The sequence below is a fragment of the Chlamydotis macqueenii genome, chromosome 1, assembly GCF_036417535.1.
Source record: "Chlamydotis macqueenii isolate bChlMac1 chromosome 1, bChlMac1.mat, whole genome shotgun sequence".
NCBI classification, from domain to species: Eukaryota; Metazoa; Chordata; class Aves; order Otidiformes; family Otididae; genus Chlamydotis; species Chlamydotis macqueenii.
Window position 1 is genome coordinate 22,223,093 of NC_141556.1, and position 20,861 is coordinate 22,243,953.

General features: G+C 43.0%; 1 protein-coding gene across 1 annotated transcript in view; it reads right to left on the bottom strand.

Annotated features, from left to right (window-relative positions):
- Positions 1 to 8,337, bottom strand: part of MAPK11 (mitogen-activated protein kinase 11) — a 32,206-nt gene extending 23,869 nt beyond the window's left edge. Inside the window, exon 1 of the mRNA XM_086747057.1 lies at positions 8,157 to 8,337. Coding sequence (XP_086603183.1) covers positions 8,157 to 8,269 — 113 coding nt within the window. The 5' untranslated portion in view covers positions 8,270 to 8,337. The remainder of the gene's footprint in view (positions 1 to 8,156) is intronic.
- Positions 8,338 to 20,861: the final 12,524 nt, after the last annotated feature.

The window sequence follows — 20,861 nt, forward strand, 5'->3', positions numbered from 1 at the left end:
CCTAGAAAACAAAATGGAAAGTACACAGAATCCTGAATGTCTGATAAAAACAAGTAACAGCAGCAGAAGGGTGGATGTGAACAAGCATTGAGGGGAAGGGACTGAAGAGGGGCAACGCGCAGAGGACCTAATCATTGAGGCAGGCAGCCCTTACTGCAGCACACATTGGCAAGTAAGATAGAAAAGGGGGGACACACAGGAACCCTGCCTTGGGACATTTTCTAGTGCCCAGTCGTATAATCTGGGTTCCTCACAACTTCAGTGAATGACAACCCTTTTTACATTTCTCATAAATGTCATGTAAGTGAGTAACATGGATTTTGGGTTTTGTTTGCAAGGTGTAGTTTGTGAGCTTTGCCTTCTGGGTCTTCTTCAAGATTTTGCTCTTCTTTTTTACAACATAATTTTTTTTTTTTTAAATAGAGATATTTTTTATTAAGATATAGAATAGTCTTGCAAAAAGCACATGCAACACCTATCCAATACCAGAAAATGGACCACAATAGCTATTAGCAGTACAGCAAGAGAAACAACAAAAAAAGACAGCCCTCAGTAAGCTTAAGTTAAGCAGCAAAGTAAACCCAGGAAATGATTCATTTGTTTCTTCTTTAGAAATGTTTTGTTACTTTATGCAAGTTCAAGTTGGTGATTTCCACCGTCCAAGAGCTTGATTTAAGGTGCAGAGCATGTGTTTGTTTACTAAACCACACAAATCATGACACATATGTGCATCAGAAGGAAACCATGAAGAAAAATGAGATAGTAGCAAGACAAAAGGTGAGAGGATGAGTAATGGGCAGCTCTGAAATGACACATTAATCTCCTCATTAGAGAAAAATAGCCTTGCTTGATGATGACAGGTTATTGTACTGTAAAATTACATCCCATCACTTGGGTATTATTCCAACACACCATGCTGAGCACTAGCATCAATTGTCTTGGCTTTAGTACAGTCACTGTCAATTATCTCAGATTAATTTACCACTAAATCTAAATATAAAAGCACAAAATATCTCTTACATATGTAACATAATTTTTCCATAACAAACCTAAAAATACGTACATATGTTTAAGCAGACACTGAAAAATACTAAAAAATAATTGCTATCCATATGTTTACGTGAATACATCACCAGTCTTCTTTCAATGTAACAATATGATCATAGAAAGGCTCTATCAGCCTCTGAATCCACAAGCTACTTTTTATTTTCCGACCTGTTTCTTATGTCTCCACAGTGACTTAAATACTCAAATAACTTTACAGAGGAGCAGTGACACCTTCCTAGGTGAAGTTATAGACAGTACAGCTTATATCAGTGGGAGTGATGCATTTAAATTCATGCTTGTGAGAAACACATACAGAAGGTTGGGGTCATAAGCTGTTAGCTTCCTCAGCATGCGTAACCAGCTCATGGATACTAAAATAATAACGTATTTGAAATAGCCTATAAGCCCAATGTCAGTATGTAAACAAGAAAATCTGTCAGCTGCCACTAAGCCAGTACACCACTAATGACAAATATATTCTATTCAGCATTTCATTAAAAAAAAAGACTGCCAGGTAGTTATAAATTGTGGGCTTCAAAGCTACAGCTAGAAATGCTTGTGGTTAATCTGGATATAAAGTTTAATATGAAAAATACCGGTGCTTTCAAATACTTTACATAAGCCTAAGCAGACAAAATCTCACTTATATTGTTGCCCTTCTTTTTCCTATTCCTCCCCCACTTCTCCTTCACATTTCCTGCTTTCTGCCTCTACAACAGCCAAAACATTAAATGGTAGCAATTTGTTCCCAGGTCACATAGGTGTTTTGAAACACACACTCTCTTCCAGACGGTATACACAGAACTAAGATACTGAATTTTCGGTACCACCTAGTTAATAGGTTCTGAAATTGCAAACAGCTCCTTGGGAAGCCATGTTGAAGCAATGAGGCCCTAAGACCTGGGATCTGGAATAGGGACCGTGTCCCCTAGCCAACTGCAATCACAGTGATGACTGATGGCAGGAGAGGAGAGCAGTTAGCTACGCCAGTGCCGCACAGTGGTCAGGAAGGTGCGTACTGTAACAAATTACATTGAAGTAGGGATGGAGGAGACCCTCTGCAGAGAATTTTCACTCTGCTAACGTATTCCTACAGCCACACAGAAGGCCGTAATTCCACGATCCTTGCTGCCTTTCTGCCACAACTGGCTCATTTCGTGCCTCTCATCTCTCTTCCATCCCATGCCCCCCCTTCTCTAAAAAAGATCTTATTAATTCTTCCTGAAAGAAAATCTGGACAATACAAAGTGGCCTTCCCACTTCTCAAGCTTGCCTTCTCTTCACCCTTCCTACAACTCCCTCTACCACCCTCCTTACACCCATTCAGATGTTTCTCATCTGCTCTCCAACTACTCCACAGGTTTAGTGACAGCATCCCACATAAAGATCTCCATCACAGCCATTCTCAGCCCTTCTCGTCCTTCTCCACAAACACCTCCTTCCGGATTCACTCTCCTTCATTAAAAGCATTCTTAGACATTCTCATTTAAAATAGGAACCTTGACTCCACTAATCACCATCCCACTTCCCTTTCCTTTCCGAAGTCAGTAACTACACTGTTCCAACAGCTGGAAAATACACAGGATGAAACTGGACAAAGGAATGACGAGCAATCTGCATTCCATCCTCGCACTCCAACAAAACCACTCTCAGCGAACTCTCTAGTGGTATCTCCCTGGCCAGTGCTCAGAAAAACTCTTCGATCTTCCTTCATGTATCTTTCACTAAATTTCTTGAATTCTTGACCTCCCTCGGCTTTGTAGCTGCAAACCCCATTGTGTATTCATTCCTAAAAGCTATTTCATCATGGTTCTCTGAGGGTCTTTCTCACTCTGCAACACTTTCATTTTTTGTTGCTTCACTTATTTTCATCCAATCATTCTAGCAATGCTGCTGCAAAGATCCTCCTCCTAACCTGTAACGTTGATCACGCAACTCCTTTTATTTAGCTCTCCTCCCTGTTGCAACCTCACTTTCAAGGCCTTGTTTCTAATTATCGTTATTACAGACACTTACTCTCAAGAGGTGTCCAGCCTCTGACTGGACTCTCATATCAGCCTTCTTTTCTCACTCAGTTTTCAAGAAAGTGTTTGAATAAGCTTAGCACAGCTCATTGTAAATATGTGCAAAATTAACGAAAGGCTTCAAAACTTTCCTTCTGAATGATGCATACCAAAAATAGACAACTGCTAACAGATCTTGGACAGCAGTGTTTTAACAGTATTGTTTGAAATATTTCCAATAAAATATAACCATAAACATGTATAGGATTAATTTCAGCCCCCATATTTGCACTGGAAACAAAAGACCTAACCGGAAAGAGGAAGAGCCCAAAGGGAGTCCCCTGGAATCAACTGGCTCTACACCTGTCTGGGATTCTGCCTCTAGCCTGCAGAGATCTACAGTTTTCAGTTTCCAGCTGTATTTACATACAGCAGGTGTGTGTTACTACTACTCTAAAAGTTTATCTCAGCATTTATTATTTAAACTAGCATGTAATGTTACAGCGACACATACCACAACTCCAGTAACCTGATCTTGTAGTTGAAATCGTATACTTAGTATCACTACAGCTAAGTAAAAGGTCCCTTTAAAAAAAACCCTTGTCATCCAATAGCAATCAAGTAGTGTCTTGGATGAAGGATTTTTTTTCTCTTTGTCAGTCAAAGACAGTTTATACCAGCTTTTAAGAAAACCTCACATGCTACTGATTCGTCCCAGCATCTCCTTAAAGGTGCCAAATGTGGAAAGGACAGTATCAGCAATGTTACGGTCCAGTCTTCCATGCCACCCTTAAAACTCTTGTGAGTGACAATCTGACCAGAAGCACAGGACGGGATGGATGGGGGAAAGAAGAGGTTAAACTTCAGGATGAAACCCTTCTGCTTCTATTTCTCCAGTTGTACTTCCTCAAAACAAATCAGAAGCCTAAACACCACCCCACCTTCTCCTATTTTTACGCAAAATTAATGGATCTTAGTCATGCACTTAAAGTTAGCAGGATGGAGGGACCTGCTGAAGTGCTGCATGGCCTAAATGACTTGAGGCAGGCTTTGCTTTCCCACTTTTCTTGAACCGAGGCCTGTGCCATTACACTCAGACTTAGCAAGCCTCTTTCTAAAAATGTGTTACACCATCTGAGGTCATGTTAGGTGCTGCACACTCTTAAAGTGAAGAGACTGACGGCGTGATGTAAGTACTAGTGATGCCAACGGCCTCTGAGGAAACACTGCAGGAGTTTCTGGTTGGGAAGAAGCTCTGGACTCATTGCGGTTCATTTTGCAAGGTCTGTTCTTTCCAAAGAAGGCGGAACACAGAACTTGCAACATGCTACTGGGAAACAACATGTTGAAGAGCTCAGAGACAGCGCGTGGCAGAAGGCAGTCTATACCTCCCAAGCAAAAATAGGACTAAGTAGATCGGAAGACAGTTTACAAAAGCTGGCATGAAAAGAGGCATATAGTCTTGGGAAAAAAAAAAACAAAAACAAACCAGTAAACCAAAAATCTATCCACATTACATAATTTACAGTATAATAAAAAGTCTTTAAAAAAAAAAAAATAAGAAGAGATGAAGAAGCTCTTTTTCAAGCAGGTGGTGACACCAGCTCCCAGGGGAAAAAGCGGACAGGTACCAAACCATAAAGGACCTAGCAGGGTAAGAGAGCAGGGAGGCAGAGACGCGCAGGCTGGAGGTCCAGCAATATCACCAGGACAGCCAAAAGACTCAAGCACAGCCATGATTCTTATTTAAAAGGCAGAGTTACAAGGGACAAGAATTTAAAATGTGCCTTGGCCTGAAACATGAGTTGCCTCTTTTCTCTAGAACTGAAACAAAATGGTTGTAGATGATCTTGTGAAAGTAAGCTTGCTCACTCCCCCTCCAAATGGTTATCGGCTTAAACGCTGCACTTAAAGTCAGAAATGATTTTAAAACTCACAATTAGCAGGGATAACGTGTGGTCTATAACAGTCAACCAACTCTGTGACTTCTGAGAAAGAGAAAGGGTGGACACTGTGAAAATGCATTTTTTCAGGAAAACCGTGCATTTAACTGAGTTTTGGCTTGAAGAAAAGATAAAATAATTGTCTAATACAAAAAAAAACCAAACCTCTCAACTTGATAAGCAAAGCTATAGCACAAAAAGAAAACAACTCCAAAAGAAACAGTTGTGCATGTAAAATTGATATTTGCTAATAAGGAAACAACCCCTGGAAAAAAGATAAATTAACCAAAATGTACTGTTGAAGACTCCATTGATCATTCTAACCATAATTAAACTACACATTACATTTCCATAGGGCTTTAATTCTTTTTCCTAAGTTTAAAAAAAAAAAAATCAGATCTGACAGCAGCAAATGACAGAACGTCCACCAGCTTGAATGGCCATAGGAAGAGCCCAGGTAAAAGGAAGCCCTCCGCAGAGTTAAAATACAAGAGTAACGCAAAATGTACTGCAAGGGTGAAGTACTTGAGGGAAAGACCTCACAGTTCTCTCTGCGGTTCACGCAGATGCTTGAAGTGTAGCTCTGCCCGACAGTGTGGCTGAGTTCTTGACCGTTCCTTATGGCATGTCATTAAAAAAAAAAGTGAGAAAAAAAAAAAGCGGTGGAGCTCTTTATGCTAAGGAAGGTTTGCTTTTTATACATATTCCATATCTAAATAAAAACCAAGAAAAACGTACTGGAAAACACTGTGCTTGATATAGATAACTTTCTGAAAGTGAATTTGTTTTAAAACAGTAATATCTACCTCCATAGCACACTTGATGCACCTGCATATAAAAACTAACCTGAACATGAATTCTATGAGGCTCATGAAATGCTAATAAATTGGGCCAAAATACAGTCTCCTGACACAAACTCTTCCATTGATTTTGAGCTGCAATCAAAAAAAGGGCAAGCAGAAGTTAGCTTAAATGCAAATATTTACAATAGGTTTCTTATTACCAGTTATCACTTCAGTTGCACAAGTCTATCGGATGTGACTGATAATTTACTGTAAAAAAGGAAAGGGTAGGACTAGAGAAGAGTTTCACTGAGGTAGGAAAAGATTTGTTACAACAACTTTGTTCCTGTTTTAAAGCCAGTGTTTGGAGTTCAGGACCTTGGCTTCTATTCAGCAAAGCACTAAAGAATTTGTTTAATTCTAGTGGTTTCTGTAAGACTTACGTTTTTAGATATTTTACTGAATAGAAGTACAATTATTCACAAAAGGAATACAGCAGATTACTCAAGGGAATGACTGTGTCTCTTGGGTCTCCTGGGTAAAGCACATGCACACAGAGGGGAAAAAAAAAATCAATTTCAATAGACACTAAAAATAGATGGCTTTTCTGAGAGATGCAAACCTTTTCCTCACATTCAAGCTTCTGTTTAGGTTTATAGTTCATCGACGTTAACAAGGCTATTAATATAGAGTCATATTTTATTGCTGTACTCTGTTCTTAAACGTCTATTTTAGTTTAAACCTTTCCCATAGCATCTTCCAGTCTCCATTTACATCCCAGTTCCTAGGCTTCTCCATTGATAAAATACTAGGATTTCCTTATCTTTACAGACAGAAAAGAAGTAAGTACAATGATTTAACAACACTAACAGTTTAAAAAAAACAAAGCACCAGCTGTGCTGCAAGTGAACCACCACATGTTTTCATTTCCTTCGCAATTTTTCAAAAGTCTTGACATCTCATTACAAAATTCAGCAGGGTAGGTCTTCCCCTTAAAACAGTGTCAGCATGAACAGGGAAAATAACTAGAAATGCAGGTTCAATTGGAACACACCAATAGTTACCCTCCAACTGTATATCCAGGTCCCAGTTTGTAAAATAAAAGAGGAGAAAGTAAACTAAGATTTTACAGTCTAAATAAATTAGGTCCTTTTGAAACGATTCACATCAGATAGCCACAGGACTGTGGACTTAACTACAATGGCAGGTACTAATGGCCAAAAAATATTTGCCTAGATTTCCCAGGTGCAAGCATAAGCCTGACACAATAAAAAAGAGAAGAATTCAGAGATACTTCACACTAGTCCTGAGTGCTTCTCCTGGTTGTTGGAGGTTTTTAAAATGCATATTCCCAGTTTCCACGTAATCAGGGCATTTCACAGAGTTAGAGAAGGAAGCAACAAATATGAAACTCCGTAGTTTTTTTTCTGGTATCTGACTGTGAAGAGGAAGAAAGTGAGTGACTATTGCACAAGTTCAGTCCATGGCAAAAAGTTACATTCTGCACAAATCTTTTTTTTTTTTTTTTGTAGAACGTATTTAAAGGCCCATTATGGATTTTCACATAATTCCACCTACCCAGCTTACAAAAGAAACACGATTTTTTTTTCAGAAACCCCTTAAACATCACTATTATTTCCAAAAATTGATTCAAAACTTCAACAAGCATAGGTAAGTGTGCATCAGACACAAACATAACAGCCCCATCTGCACCGGGAGCTGCCGAAAGTTCAAGCCTGACACAGTAATTATCAAAAAGAGGGAAAGGTTTTATGATAAGATGTAACAAACCCTCAAGCAACCCGAAGGCACCCCTAAGGCGCCGCAGCCCTGGGGCCGCCATCTACCCCCATCTGCGATTCCCCCCGAAATCGCCGGGTGAACCCCCCTTTCCGTCCCCGCTCGGTCACGCCATGACTGTGCAGGATTCCCAGCTTCGGGGCGATTTTCGCCGTTTTCGCCCGAGGGGGCTGAACAGCCGGCGCGGCGGCCCGGGGGGGCTGCAGTGGCCCGGGGGGGCGGGGAGGGGCCGCCCTCCGGCGGCCGCGGGTCCGGGTCGCCCGGGTGACGGCGAGGCGTGCGCGGGCCCCGCCGGCCGTGGGGGGCGGCCCAGCCCCAGGGCCGCGCCGCACGCCCCGGCCGCCCAACGGGCACGGCCCCGCCCCGGCACGCTCGGGGCCGGCCCCGCCGCCGCCCGGGCACCCCAGCTCCCGGCCCGCTGCGCGCACACGACCCCCGGCGCTCGGCACGGCCGCGCGGGTCTTGATGCGATGCGGGGGCCTCCCGCCTCCCCACCATCGGCTGCCCACCCTCCCTCCCCCCCAGCTCCCGCCCCGCTGCTGCCGGCCGGCGGCACCTGCCGGCTCCCGGCCCCCTCTCACCAGACGGAGCCGTAAGCGCCGGAGCCGACGGGGGTGAGGTTCTGGTAGCGCTGGGGCACCTCCCACACCGTCTTGTTCAGCTCCTGCCGGTAGAAGCCGCCGCGCTCGGACATCTTCCCGGAGCCGCTGCCGGCAACAGCAGCAGCGGCAGCCGCCCCTCAGCCGGGGCGGGGAGCGAGGCGGGCACGGCCGGCGCCGGCGGGGAGGAGGGACCGGGAGGGGAAGGGGAGGGGAAGGCGGGAGGCCGAGGGGGTGGGGGCAGCGCCGGGGGCCGGGGGAGTCCGGGTTGGGGCGAGGGGCGCCTGGCGCACAGGCCCAGGAGCCCCGGTGAGGACCCCGGTCTCCTCTCGCGGGGCTACCGGTGGAGTGGAGCGGGGGGGCTGTGGGGTGTGGCGAGGTGCCGAGCTCGCCCCGGAGCGGCCGGTATCGCTGCGGGAACAGCCCCGGCCGCCCCTGCCCGAACGTGCGGGATGGGGCCAGCGTCGCGGCCCGCAGCTCCCCGCGGGGACGGGCGGGCCCAGTCGCCTCGTCCTCCGCCTGGTGTCCCTCAGGCTTTCTCAAGCCGTGCTGACACCTTTCTTCTGCTGCCGCGGCCGCCGAAGCTGCCCCTCAGCCCGCCAGACCTCACTTCCAGCCGGATCTCGGCTTTACCGGGCGTCCCCCGGTACCGAGAATTTCCCCTCAAAGCGTTGGCTCCCACATGCAGTCATCTGAACACCTCCACCGTTCTTCAAGGGAGGCTCGAGCCCTCAAGACAACCGAGGAAAAATCTTGAAAACTTTAAATCTCCAAAACTCATGCACCAATTAAAGTAACAGGTTCTCTGATTTATTTACTGGGGTTTTTTTTTTCTTTTTTTTTTTTCCAAAATGTGCTTTATACAGTATCTCAATTACTTTTGGAATCATTGCAGCACTACTGCAATGTTACCAGTATGTTTTGCTATGTATCATTTCCTTCCATAGCTTCTTACACTTCTTTGAGCACCAATAAATAAGTTGTACGTAGCCTGCTTGTGTAGATTCGGTGTATGGAGCTTGCTCTGCACTTGCCTTTGAATTGGTGTGGGATGTAAATCCTCTCTTTTCACAACCCACATGTAAGTCCACTGTGTTCCTATACCATGAATTGCACATCACTTTGACAAATGGATGCTCAGCTCATGCTAGGATGTCACTGTGAGCGTAAAGAACATGTGTGCTTTAATAGTTGTGAGCATGATGAGCCAGAAGGCAAGTTTTTGTGGATGGTTCAGGTTCCGGCTCTGAACCCACAGCCCGTGTTGCACAACAGGGCTTCCATATTAGGTCTACCTGAGTGAACAGTGCCAGCAGCTTTGGCATTTGCTTAGTGCATTTCAAATTGAAAAAATAAATGAATAATGCTACTACAGCCATTTATCTGCAGCCATCCACTCAAGGCTAGTAAGTACTCCTAAAGCTGTAGCCTAGTTTTCAGTTCTACCCTGCTCTAGTGCAACAGACATTTCCAGTCCTTGCCAGACTGCTCCTTGCTCCCACTTGGATTTCTGTGCTGAGGGCATAGGACTTGAAGGAAGTGGTAAGTGTGAAAAATCCAACAATACATTCACTTATCTTATTTTTCTCAGTACCACCACTTTGAATTTTAAAACAGAATAACAGTACAGTGACTCTACACCAAGCCAAGAAGAAATATTTCTGCCTCTGCCATCCTCTGTAAAGTAAGTAGGCCCAAATGTTTTACAGCGCCAAAATGAAGCAAATAGTCCTACTTGCTGACTTTTATTCTACTTGGTCTCTGGAGATGTTTTGGCCTCTGGCCTCACCAGCCCACCAAGATTATTTCTTGCTAACTGCAGCCCTGATCTTTGGAAGCCGAGGCTATCCGCATCTGCCCAAGCTTCTAATCATGCAATCTCCACAGGAGTTAGTTTTCTGCCTTGTTGATATTTACAGCTGCTCTCAATTTCCTGACTTCTGTGAGCTTCTGTCAGTTATTTGTATTGCAGTCATGACTCTCAGATTGTGCTTGATTACCTTGTTTGATTGGATATTACATATGTGATGTTCGACTCCATGTAATGAGGGAGATGTAAGAAAACATAAACAGAGGACAGTGCATTTGTGTTGTCTCAGAGCTAGGTAGGTTCCAGGTCTCCAGAAGCCTCCCATAAAGCAAGCCCTGACAGCTGTTCCTCCCACAGCAGAAGCAGCTCATCCATCTTTGCCGGCTCTGCGGAGGCACACGAGGAAGAGGAAGAGGGAGCTCCCTTGTCAGCTGCATTCTTGTCTTTTAGTTCCTGTTTTACAGGGCAGCCAGGTCTGTGCGTGTACAAGGGAGAGGAGAGTGAGTGCACTCGGAAGAGGTGTGAAGGCATAAGGAAAAGATAAGGTCATGGCTTCCTCTCTACACACGTTGCCTTCTTAGGAGCTTTCATTTCCCATATGTGAAATGCTGCTACGTTAAACTGTGCCTAAGGCTGTGTTGGGGCTGCCCATGGACAGGGGAAGGCCATAAAACCAATGTGCATGCTGCCCACCCCTTCCCCTCTTGCCTCGACGGCTGCCTAACTCTGTGACAGTTCCTCCCCACGCCAAGTGCTGATGGCCGGAGGGCGACAGGTCAGTGGCACTCACTGCATTTCACAGACGGCATCGCTGCGTGGGAGGGAGGCCCGTGTGCTGCCATGGGGTGGGCAGCGGGTGAGGTAGGGTCCAGCTGCATGAGCCTCATGCCTGGTGAGCAGGGTGTTGGGTGTGGGCGTGAGCGCTGGCTGCGGGCCTGAGGAGGTCGTGCCCTCAGGAGAGAGGGGATGTGCGGGTCCCTCTGATGCACAGCCGTTCCAGCAGGAAACTGGCTGGTGTGGCAGGGCACCACTTTTCTATTGTGGCGTGTTCTTGCACTGCATAGTCAAATTCTATTCTCACTAGAACAAAACCCAGTGAAAACAAAGGAATTTATTATTTTAGCCAGTTCTGAGTTACTAATTTCCAGTCATTCCTCATTCCTCTTTTACTTCCTTTTTTTCTGTTTGATACATTGTGGAAAGCTTGCACATCTTTGCTAACCTCCTTCTGGCTCCTTTCAATTATAATTTAGTCTCTCTCTCTGGCTCTGCTTTGATTTTCAATTTAGGAATCACAAATTTAATAGGTAACACAGTTTAAAGACTGCAAATTCCATACTAAAAATAAATATGGAAACTCAAAGAAAGAAAATCCCACTTTACTACTGAAAACATATCACTTCCTGGCTGGAAACGTAATCATATTATTGTAAACCCAGCACTGATTTAAAACAGGCTCTGGAAAACAAAGGACAGATGCTGTAAATATAGGGTAGCTCTAACTAAAGATTTACCAAGTATCAGTGAGGTTTTAGGATGAACCACCTTGATTCCATCCCTAGATCTGTTGTGGAATTAATTTTTAACTTGGAGATGCCCATTAATAGGTTTCAGCATATCCACCTGAAATTACTAACAGTAAAATAAACCTGAGAATGCCATGAAGATGCTTCCTGTGTCGCTTTCTTTAGAAAATGTTCTAAGGAATCATTAACATCTTTATAAAAGAAAAAATTATATTAGAATATTATCCCCATTACTATTAATAATACATTGTGATAATTAGCTACAGTGCTGGTTTTATTAGCAGGTTCTTGCAAATTTCTGAAACCATGTTTCAAATAAGTAATTATACGTTTACAAATAAGTAATTATAACATAGAAAAGCCGTCACTGTTTGTAACGACAGAAAAGACGAAGCACAGGCAGCAGGAAAGGTTTAATGAAGCCTTCTGTAAATAGCGAGTCAATCATTAGCTAGTCTTAATACATCGGTTTCCATGAGATTGCTTTGCGAGAGACTGTATTTTTGTGACTGAATTATAAGACACTTGTTGCATATGCCTGCAAGGCAGCATCATTCTTATCTCTGCTATTAACGCTCGTTGCTGCTGAATACCTGTTTGGAAGTTTTATGTAGCACCTAAGCTGATTCAGTTGACCTGCTCAACCCTGAGACTATTTGTCCTGTAACAGCTTAGATATTTAAACTGGAGAAACTTTTTTTGACTTTGTGAGAACATGAAGGGTCTTGCTTTGGAGAAAAGTGTTAATACTTAGCTACTCATTTTGAACCTCAAGTTTGCTCATGAAAAATCCAAGGTATTTCATACCCGTGATTAGGCATTAAATCCACTGAGGAATCCTGCTATTGACTGAGGACTTTTAAAATCTGACTTACATCGTAATAATTACATGGCAAGAATAGGTTTTTACTCTTTCTGAGAAGACAGATTCTAATATGGTTTGAGTTCAGAGTTGGGGCTTTGCTTCCTTCTCTCCCTCATTCTTTCTATGGGGAATTGTGATGGCCACTAGATACCTCTGTGCCACCTTTCCACACTTATGAACTGACACTAGGATGTAAGGATAACTATATGAGATTGATATTACCTCAGATAGTAATAGCACTTGTACTAGCTATGATTATTGTTTGCAGATAATGATAACAGATTTTTCAAATAGTCCTCTCATACTGCTGTGGTTGCAGGGTGGGAATTATTTTCTAATATCCTGTTAAATAAATGTAATTCTGAAAAAAAAAAAAAATCAGTCTGCTTTACCTGAAGTTATAGTGAAGTGTATCTTGGCCTCCTGTAGCCTACCAGTACAGGGTGGCAGTGTTCTCTTCATCCAGGAACAACATATGGGTATTATTCTAAGCTCACGTGGATATTAGATTTTCAATGCTATTGGGACTGCAAACATGCTAGCAATTGGCATCAGAAGCCTCCAAAGTAAATTTAATAAAATACAATATCCTGCTCAGTCGTGTCAACAAGGGCTTCTCAGTGTATGTACATTCAGAACAAGGCCATCATCTGAAAAATAAACACAGATTTAACTTTAAAATAAATCCTAATTAAGTAAACAAAGGTCCAGAGATAATGAGGGAAGGCTGAGATGGGCTATTAATATGTAGTGCTATATTTTGCTGTATGTTTCTCTTGCAATCCATGTAATTATGGTGCCTGGTGTCTGACAACAACTCCATCATACTTTATTCTTATGCATAATACAGTATCATTCAAACACAGCCTGACACTGACATGTGTAATCACTAGCTGCGGAGAGCCCAGCGCTGCTCCCATTCAAGTCAAAGGCAAATTTCATTATCTGAATGGCAGCAAGAACACGTTGTTCCGAACGCATTAATTTGGGTTTGTGTCCCGAATAAACATCAGTTGTAAATTTCTCCTGCTTGACTCTGAAGACACTTCAAAGGTAAAAGCAGATGTGGATGTAGGAGCTGACGTACACCAAGCTCTATGCGTGGCTGGAGCATTAAGAAATCACACTCAAGGAAGGCTGTTTAACTGACTATTGTGTTTTCTCTTTTGGCTCCAAAGAAAACACCGTGGATCTTTAAAATAACTATGCATTTTCCTAATATCCTAATCATACGCTAATCATTAATTCCTCTAATCACAATCCAAAAATGTTTATGTATTGGAGCAAGTATATTAACGAGTTGTCGATTTGGCTAAAATTGTGTTTATCCTACACACTAAGTTAATCTGAGGAGAACTTGTTACTTATAGGGCTTCTAAATATGCACGGTTGTAGATATGTACAAACTCGCACCTACACCTGTAGGGCTGCTCTGCCTGATTCCGGGGAGCTTCCAAACATGGTAAGCACTAAAAGAGCACTTTAAAAAGATGCAAATATTTGCAGTTACAGCAGAACAAGATGTGAGTTCTGCTTCAGCTTTAACTCTTCATGAACACCTAGCAGAAACAGTTATTAATGCTAAAACTTGTAAAATCACAACACAAATCTCTAGTAAATTATTAGCCTGGCTTAGTATGGGATGCATGTATTCACATGCCTTCATTTGCCATCTGCTGCTCATCTTCAGAATTTTGTACTTCAATCTGGTGCTGTTCATTTCCCATAAAGCGCTTACGCTCAACCTTAGCATACTGAGAATACTGCATCCTTCTCCATCGCTGTGTTTTTCAGTCATTATTCGATATATTGTGAAGATGCAACTCAGGCTATTTGAGAAAAATGGTACAAATTCACTTGTTCTATTGTATATGAACCTCTCCAACCTATCTGCAGGTTTGGTTTTTTTTTCCATCAGCGTGATTCCAGTGCACAGTAAGCTATTCCACAAAGATAAAAAGCGGAATTTCTATTTTAATAACAATTTCCTCCTCACTGATGTTATAATGTCACCTTCTTGATTTTGACTTAACGTCCTGTCTTTTGGACTCTGCTGAACAGACTTTCGGTTCCTCAAAGAAAGCATGACAGCAAGGCTGCAAATAATGGCTGTAACGTGGCTGGAATGGGACAAATTATAATGCAGATGTTGAACAGCGTGGACAATAATGGACCTGATGGAGGCATGCCCTCTACTGAGGCTTCACAGGGGCTTGATAAACCCAGTGAAATGGTTGTCATATGGCTTGGCACACTGTTCATTTATTGGGCACATTTGGGCCCACAACATACTTTGCTTGCTAAATATCTGGATCAAACTTTCTGCTATTATTATTATGGCAGGATGGTAAGGCAATAATGTCATTATTCAAATCAATCCAAACAGCTATTTGGATAAAAACTGTGATCTGTGTGATCCACATTCTGTTCAAGAGCTGCCATCCACAAAGGGGGCCAATTTTTCCCAGTTTCATCATTATTCAGGATGTGTCTGATACACACTGGATTTCTCAGGCTATTTAGACCATGCATCTACTGAAATCCAATATTATTTCTATTAATGAACTTACATAGTCTATATGAAATTGCTGTGAAAGAGTAGTTTATTACGTTTCAGTTTTTCTTGTGTTTATGAGATTTCTTATGAACTGAGCTACATAAGCTGTACCCAAAGATTAAGCCACATTCTTATATATGTATTCCCGTCTTAAAACAAATAAAGCCATAAACCTCTGTATATGGAGTTGTGTATACATATGACAACCCTAACCATTCCATGATTCTATGATTCTATGACATATGTTTACTAATGTCACTAATGGCTCAATGTCCCTGTGGAGACCAGTCACGAGTGGCGTCCCTCAGGGGTCCGTGCTGGGCCCGGCCCTGTTCAACATCTTTGTCGGCGACATGGACAGTGGGATAGAGTGCACCCTCAGCAAGTTCGCCGACGACACCAAGTTGTGTGGTGCCGTCGACACGCTGGAAGGGAGGGATGCCATCCAGAGGGACCTTGACAGGCTGGAGAGGTGGGCCCATGCCAACCTCATGAAGTTCAACCAGGCCAAGTGCAAGGTCCTGCCCCTGGGTCATGGCAATCCCAGGCACAAATACAGGCTGGGCGGGGAATGGATTGAGAGCAGCCCTGAGGAGAAGGACTTGGGAGTGCTGGTGGATGAGAAGCTTAACATGAGCAGGCAATGCGCCCTTGCGGCCCAGAAGGCCAACTGCATCCTGGGCTGCATCAAGAGGAGCGTGGCCAGCAGGTCGAGGGAGTTGATTCTCCCCCTCTACTCTGCCCTGGTGAGACCCCACCTGGAGTACTGTGTCCAGTTCTGGAGCCCCCAGCACAAGAAGGACATGGACCAGTTGGAGAAGGTCCAGAGGAGGGCCACAAAGATGATAAAAGGGCTGGAGCACCTCTCTTATGAGGACAGGCTGAGAGAGTTGGGGCTGTTCAGCCTGCAGAAGAGGAGGCTCCGGGGAGACCTGATAGCGGTCTTCCAGTACCTCAAGGGGGCCTACAAGAAAGATGGGGAAAGGCTGTTTAGTAGGGCCTGTTGCAATAGGACGAGAGGTAATGGTTTTAAAATAGAGGGGGGTAGATTTAGATTAGAAATTAGGAAAAAATTTTTTACAATGCGAGTTGTAGAACACTGGAACAGGTTGCCCAGAAAGGTGATGGAGGCCCCATCTCTGGAAACGTTCAAGGCCAGGCTGGATGAGGCTCTGAGCAACCTGACCTAGTCAGGGATGTCCCTGCTCCTTGCAGGGGTCTTGGACTAGATGACCTTTGAAGGTCCCTTCCAACCCTAACCATTCTATGATTCTATGATTCTATGACATATGTTTACTAATATTTCAGAAATAAATATCAGATGGTGCCTCAGTTTACCTGTTTTATATTATTGTACCTGACTGTGTACAGTTACATTGATGAATAAAAGCAATGGCAGAGATAAGGTTTTTTTTTTTGAGAAACAATTAATTAAGGGCCCTGGACCTGAGGATTTAATCCTTTGATGTCCCTTTTATAAACTGGAACTTAACAAAAGGAATACTAAATCATTGTAAGATCAGAGGCCCTGGAAAGGAATGGGGTTATCAGCAGTTGCAAGAAATAAGTGAGATTGATCCTGACTGCAGCAAGTGTATGAACACACAAAAAGGTGAAGGGAACTGTGTTGGAAAGAGCTTCCAAGCGAAGGCTGCTGGATCAATAAGGAATACAAGATTGGAGGTGACTTCCTAGATAGGTCATTGAGTTACAGGTGCTACATTCACCATGATAAATTACTATGTGCCAATTTAAAAGTAATTAGTTTTTCGCTGGTCTTGTCAGAAAACACATACTGGTTTGTAAACCCAATATAGAATAGTTTCGTAGAATAGTTTGGGTTGGAAGGGACCTTTAAAGGTCATCTAATCCAACTCCCCTGCAAGGAGCAGGGACATCTCCAACCAGATCAGGTTGCTCAGAGCCTCATCCAACCTGGCCTTGAATGTTTCCAGGGATGGGGCATCCACCACATTTCTGGGCAACCTGTTCCAGTGTTTCACCACCTTCATTGTAAAAAAAATTTCCTTATGTCCAGTCTGAATCTACTTCCTATTTTAAAACCATTACCCCTCGACCTTTCAAGCACAAACATATATTTGTGCTTGTGCCAATGTGCTCTGTGGCCCTTCCTTGGCTTTTCCATTTCCCCAGTGTATTTCTAGACACCAAGCGTGTCTGTGGCAGCGTTCAGATGAAATACGCTGAGCTCTTTGAGTCTCCTGCCTTAAAAGAGGCTCACTCGTCCTTGTATGATTTTGAGAAGAGGGGTGAGCAAAAACTGGAACAGCTCCTCCTGTGGAGCTGATTATTTTGTGAAAAATACCGTGTGACGGTTCTCTGGCCACTGGGGAGTTATGAAGTAGTCCTTTTTTGTACAACAGTCTATTGTTTCAGCTAGAATTAATTATTCCCAATTTCCTTGAAGTTTTACTCAGCCTGTAGCAAAACACACAGGCCGTCCTTTTTGCTGCTTCCTTACTGTTATCTCCTGCTTCTAATGGTGAAATAACAAATAGGCTGCATTTTCTTATTGACTGAGACTCTCCGACATGAATGGCATAGCAGCAGGCTTTCAAAAGTAATGGTCATGCCCATTGCCTTCTTTGTGTGAACGTTTAAATGACAGGACAGTGACCTGTGGCAAAACCTTTTACATCCCCAGAGTGCATTTGGGGGCTTCTGTCTCAATGTGAGTGTAATTAAACTTGGCAGAGGTAAGAGACCTACAAGCAAAAGCAAGAAGCATTTCAATACAATTTCCCAGTGCCTGCAAAGTTACTGTTTCTGTAATGCTGAGGGAAACCAATGCAAGATGTCTTTACTGGCAAAGGCAGCACACTTGTCCTAAACACCAGCCTATTTTACAGCAAAATACCTTCGTAAGCTAATGTTTCTTAATATAACTTCTTATCATCTTCAATTTCCAGTTTATGTAGGATTAGACTGAATATACCTTAAGGAAATCCTTATCACCAGCTAATAAGGCAAATACATCCTTAATTGCAGATAACAGATAGTGATTTTTATGCCATGCCACTGGTGTTCTTGAAATCATGACAGAGATGGGTGTGAACTCATCTTTTATTACAGCCAAGTAACACACTCCATCTTACCCCAGTTAGCCTTCTTTATACATCTAGTGGTCTGCCTCTCTTTTGCAGTAGTGTGAAACAGTGAATGAGCTTTCAAGCACCCTTTTCTTCAAGTACGATTTTTTAATTTCATCTGTTCCAATCTGTTCGAGTTTCCTCCTGAAATACATCAGCCAACTGCCTTGTCAGTTTCAACAATTTTCGCTTTGGGATAGATCCCAATATTTTCTTTAAAACTTTAGATTGATTTTAAGCATGGCCATTGAAACAAATTCTCTCTGCCAGTCTTTATGCCTCCATTCCATAACATAGAGGTTTAGCAAATATTGTATCAGTTTTAGCTAATTCTCCTTCTAGAAAGCTCCACAGAAGGCTTTTCCCAGTAGGGCCTTTACTGATTTTCACAACTTTTCCTGTTTTGAAACATAGAAGCTGCAAACCTTGACTCAAGCTTCATTTGAAAGTAGTTTTTGTTATGTATTGTAAAATTCAAGTTCTTTACTGTCTCCAGAACGTAATGGATGCCCTTGCAGAGTGTTCATTTACTCCTTCTGCCTGATCTGTGTCTTGGTTTTTTTTTGTGTGATGGTGTTGCATCTACCTAGCAGCTTTACCAGATCTCTCTCCCCGGATTCAGCAATTATGCATGTATTTTTGAGGCCCAAATCAATGCTTGGAGTTGTCTCAGTTTCTGTACCCTACACTAACACATTTTTCAAACAAGGGTTAGCAACATTTCAAGGGCCTCGTGCTAGACTGTTTTTTCCTCCTATTTAGACAACAAGTATGTTACCAGGAGCTCAGTGGAGTGGTGATGTTTTGCCTTTATACAAATAGAGGCTGCTGGGTTTTGAACCCAATGAGATCCAAGTATCTGTAAAGCCATTGATATCTCTCCCGAGATATGCCGCGGTGCTCAGAGCCTGGTTCTGTACCAGTTTTGCTGTGTGCCACTCGAAAGAGGCCATGTTACTCCTGCAGTTTCCTGTGCCTTGTTTTGGTGTGATGAATTGCTAAACTTGTAATGTTCCGCCAAACTCTTAATCCAGCCACATACTGGGAAAATACAGTACTTTCTGTTTGACTCTGCTATAGCAGCTGAAGAGCTTTGCAATCACCAGTGGCTTTTTGGACAGGTGAGCCTGCAAAGTCATTCAATCTCAGCACTATTTTGTGTGCTGACTTACAGAAATTGCTGCCTATCGAGTGGCTCCTTTATTCTCAGAAAATCAATAAATTATGTCATTAGCTGTTAGAAACTCCCACACTCCCCATGCAGGTGGAGCGGTAGATTTTTTTGCAACCATCCAGCCTTTTGAAACTTTCTTCTCTCCTAGATAAGTGATTTTCTCATATTGCAACAGCTGCAAGGTGATGAGATCTTTTTAGTTTAATTCATCTGACTTCTCCCTTTTCCTCATTTCCCATTGAGGATCCCAGCCTCATTCCAACTTGGCAGGACTCCCACTCCACAAATAACAACCATTTGTTAAGATTGGACACCATCAGGGTATTCTATGATTCTATAATTGTGACTGTTGTAACAGTATTTGATGACAACAGGAGTCTGGACTTGACCTATGAGATTCCTTCCCAGTACTGTGATGTTCCTGTTACAAACCACTCAAGCAAAAGACAAAATGGCAAAGAGAAGAAAAAGCTAAATCACAGCACACGGATAAGAAGCAGCACAAGAAGTTCTCTGGGAAGACACAGTTCCCTACCTCAACCCCACTGTCCAGTGACTCGTTGTACCTCAAGCCCACACTGCAGTACAAAACTTAAATACAACAGAGCTCAGATCTTCACAACTACATAAAAAGCTGTGTAGACCAGAAAATATTTTGTTTAAAATTAAAGTAAGATGAGAAGGCTAGATTCTTCTTCAAGGTACTCTATGTTCAGTTATTTCCTTCTATAGCCAAGCATGGACAGTTATCAGCAGTTCTGCTTTAACAGGGACATAAATCTTCCTAGACATTCCTTTCCGCGATACTCACCCCAGTAGTGTCAACATTTTCTTTCATTGTTTCCTTTGTTTCTTCCCTATGTGTCTTAGACCAAAACAAGCCCTGAAGACGTTTCCCACAGTCCCATATGGCAGACAAGAAGATAAAAAGAAACTGAGGGCAGCTGGGTTGGCTAGAAGTAGCCCCCACTGCTATGTTGATCATGCATTCTCGTTCAGTACCTTGCCTAGAACTACTAGATTCTGAATGCTCTCTTTCTTCCCTAATGTCTGCTTTTCACCATTCTGCTGATAGATCCAGGCTATATGGCTGGAGGCATCTGCCTAGCAGGGAATTTCCCCTCCGCAGGGCAAGCTGCAGATAGTGTGAATGTGTGACTAGCCTGGAAGGATCACTGTTAAGAGGGCATGAGGAACAAAATTACTGAGCTTGGGCTCAGTGACCTTCTGCTTTCCATTCATGAGTTCTGCAGGAAGCATAACTGAGCCTGAACTAATAATAGCTATGCAATATTTGTTCAACGAGCAAACAAAAAGAACAATTACAAAAGCTTAACCAAGGTTTGTGTTTTCTATTTGAGGTACAAATTGATAAAAGTTTAGCTTAGACACAAATATTAGTTTCCTTAGATCTTTTGGTTAAGGTGATGGCCCTCAGCATAAGGAATATGACAGGTGATGCTTTGAGAGGAAAAGGCAACAGACGAGGATGCTTAGGCTGTAAATGTTGTAGCTTTCCCTCTTTATTTAATGAAATAACTGCAATCATAGAGAGGAAAGCAGACAAATGTTTCACACATATGGCAAGCTTCAGCAGTCAATCAAACAATTCCCACAACACAATGAACACAACCTTTCCAGCTCT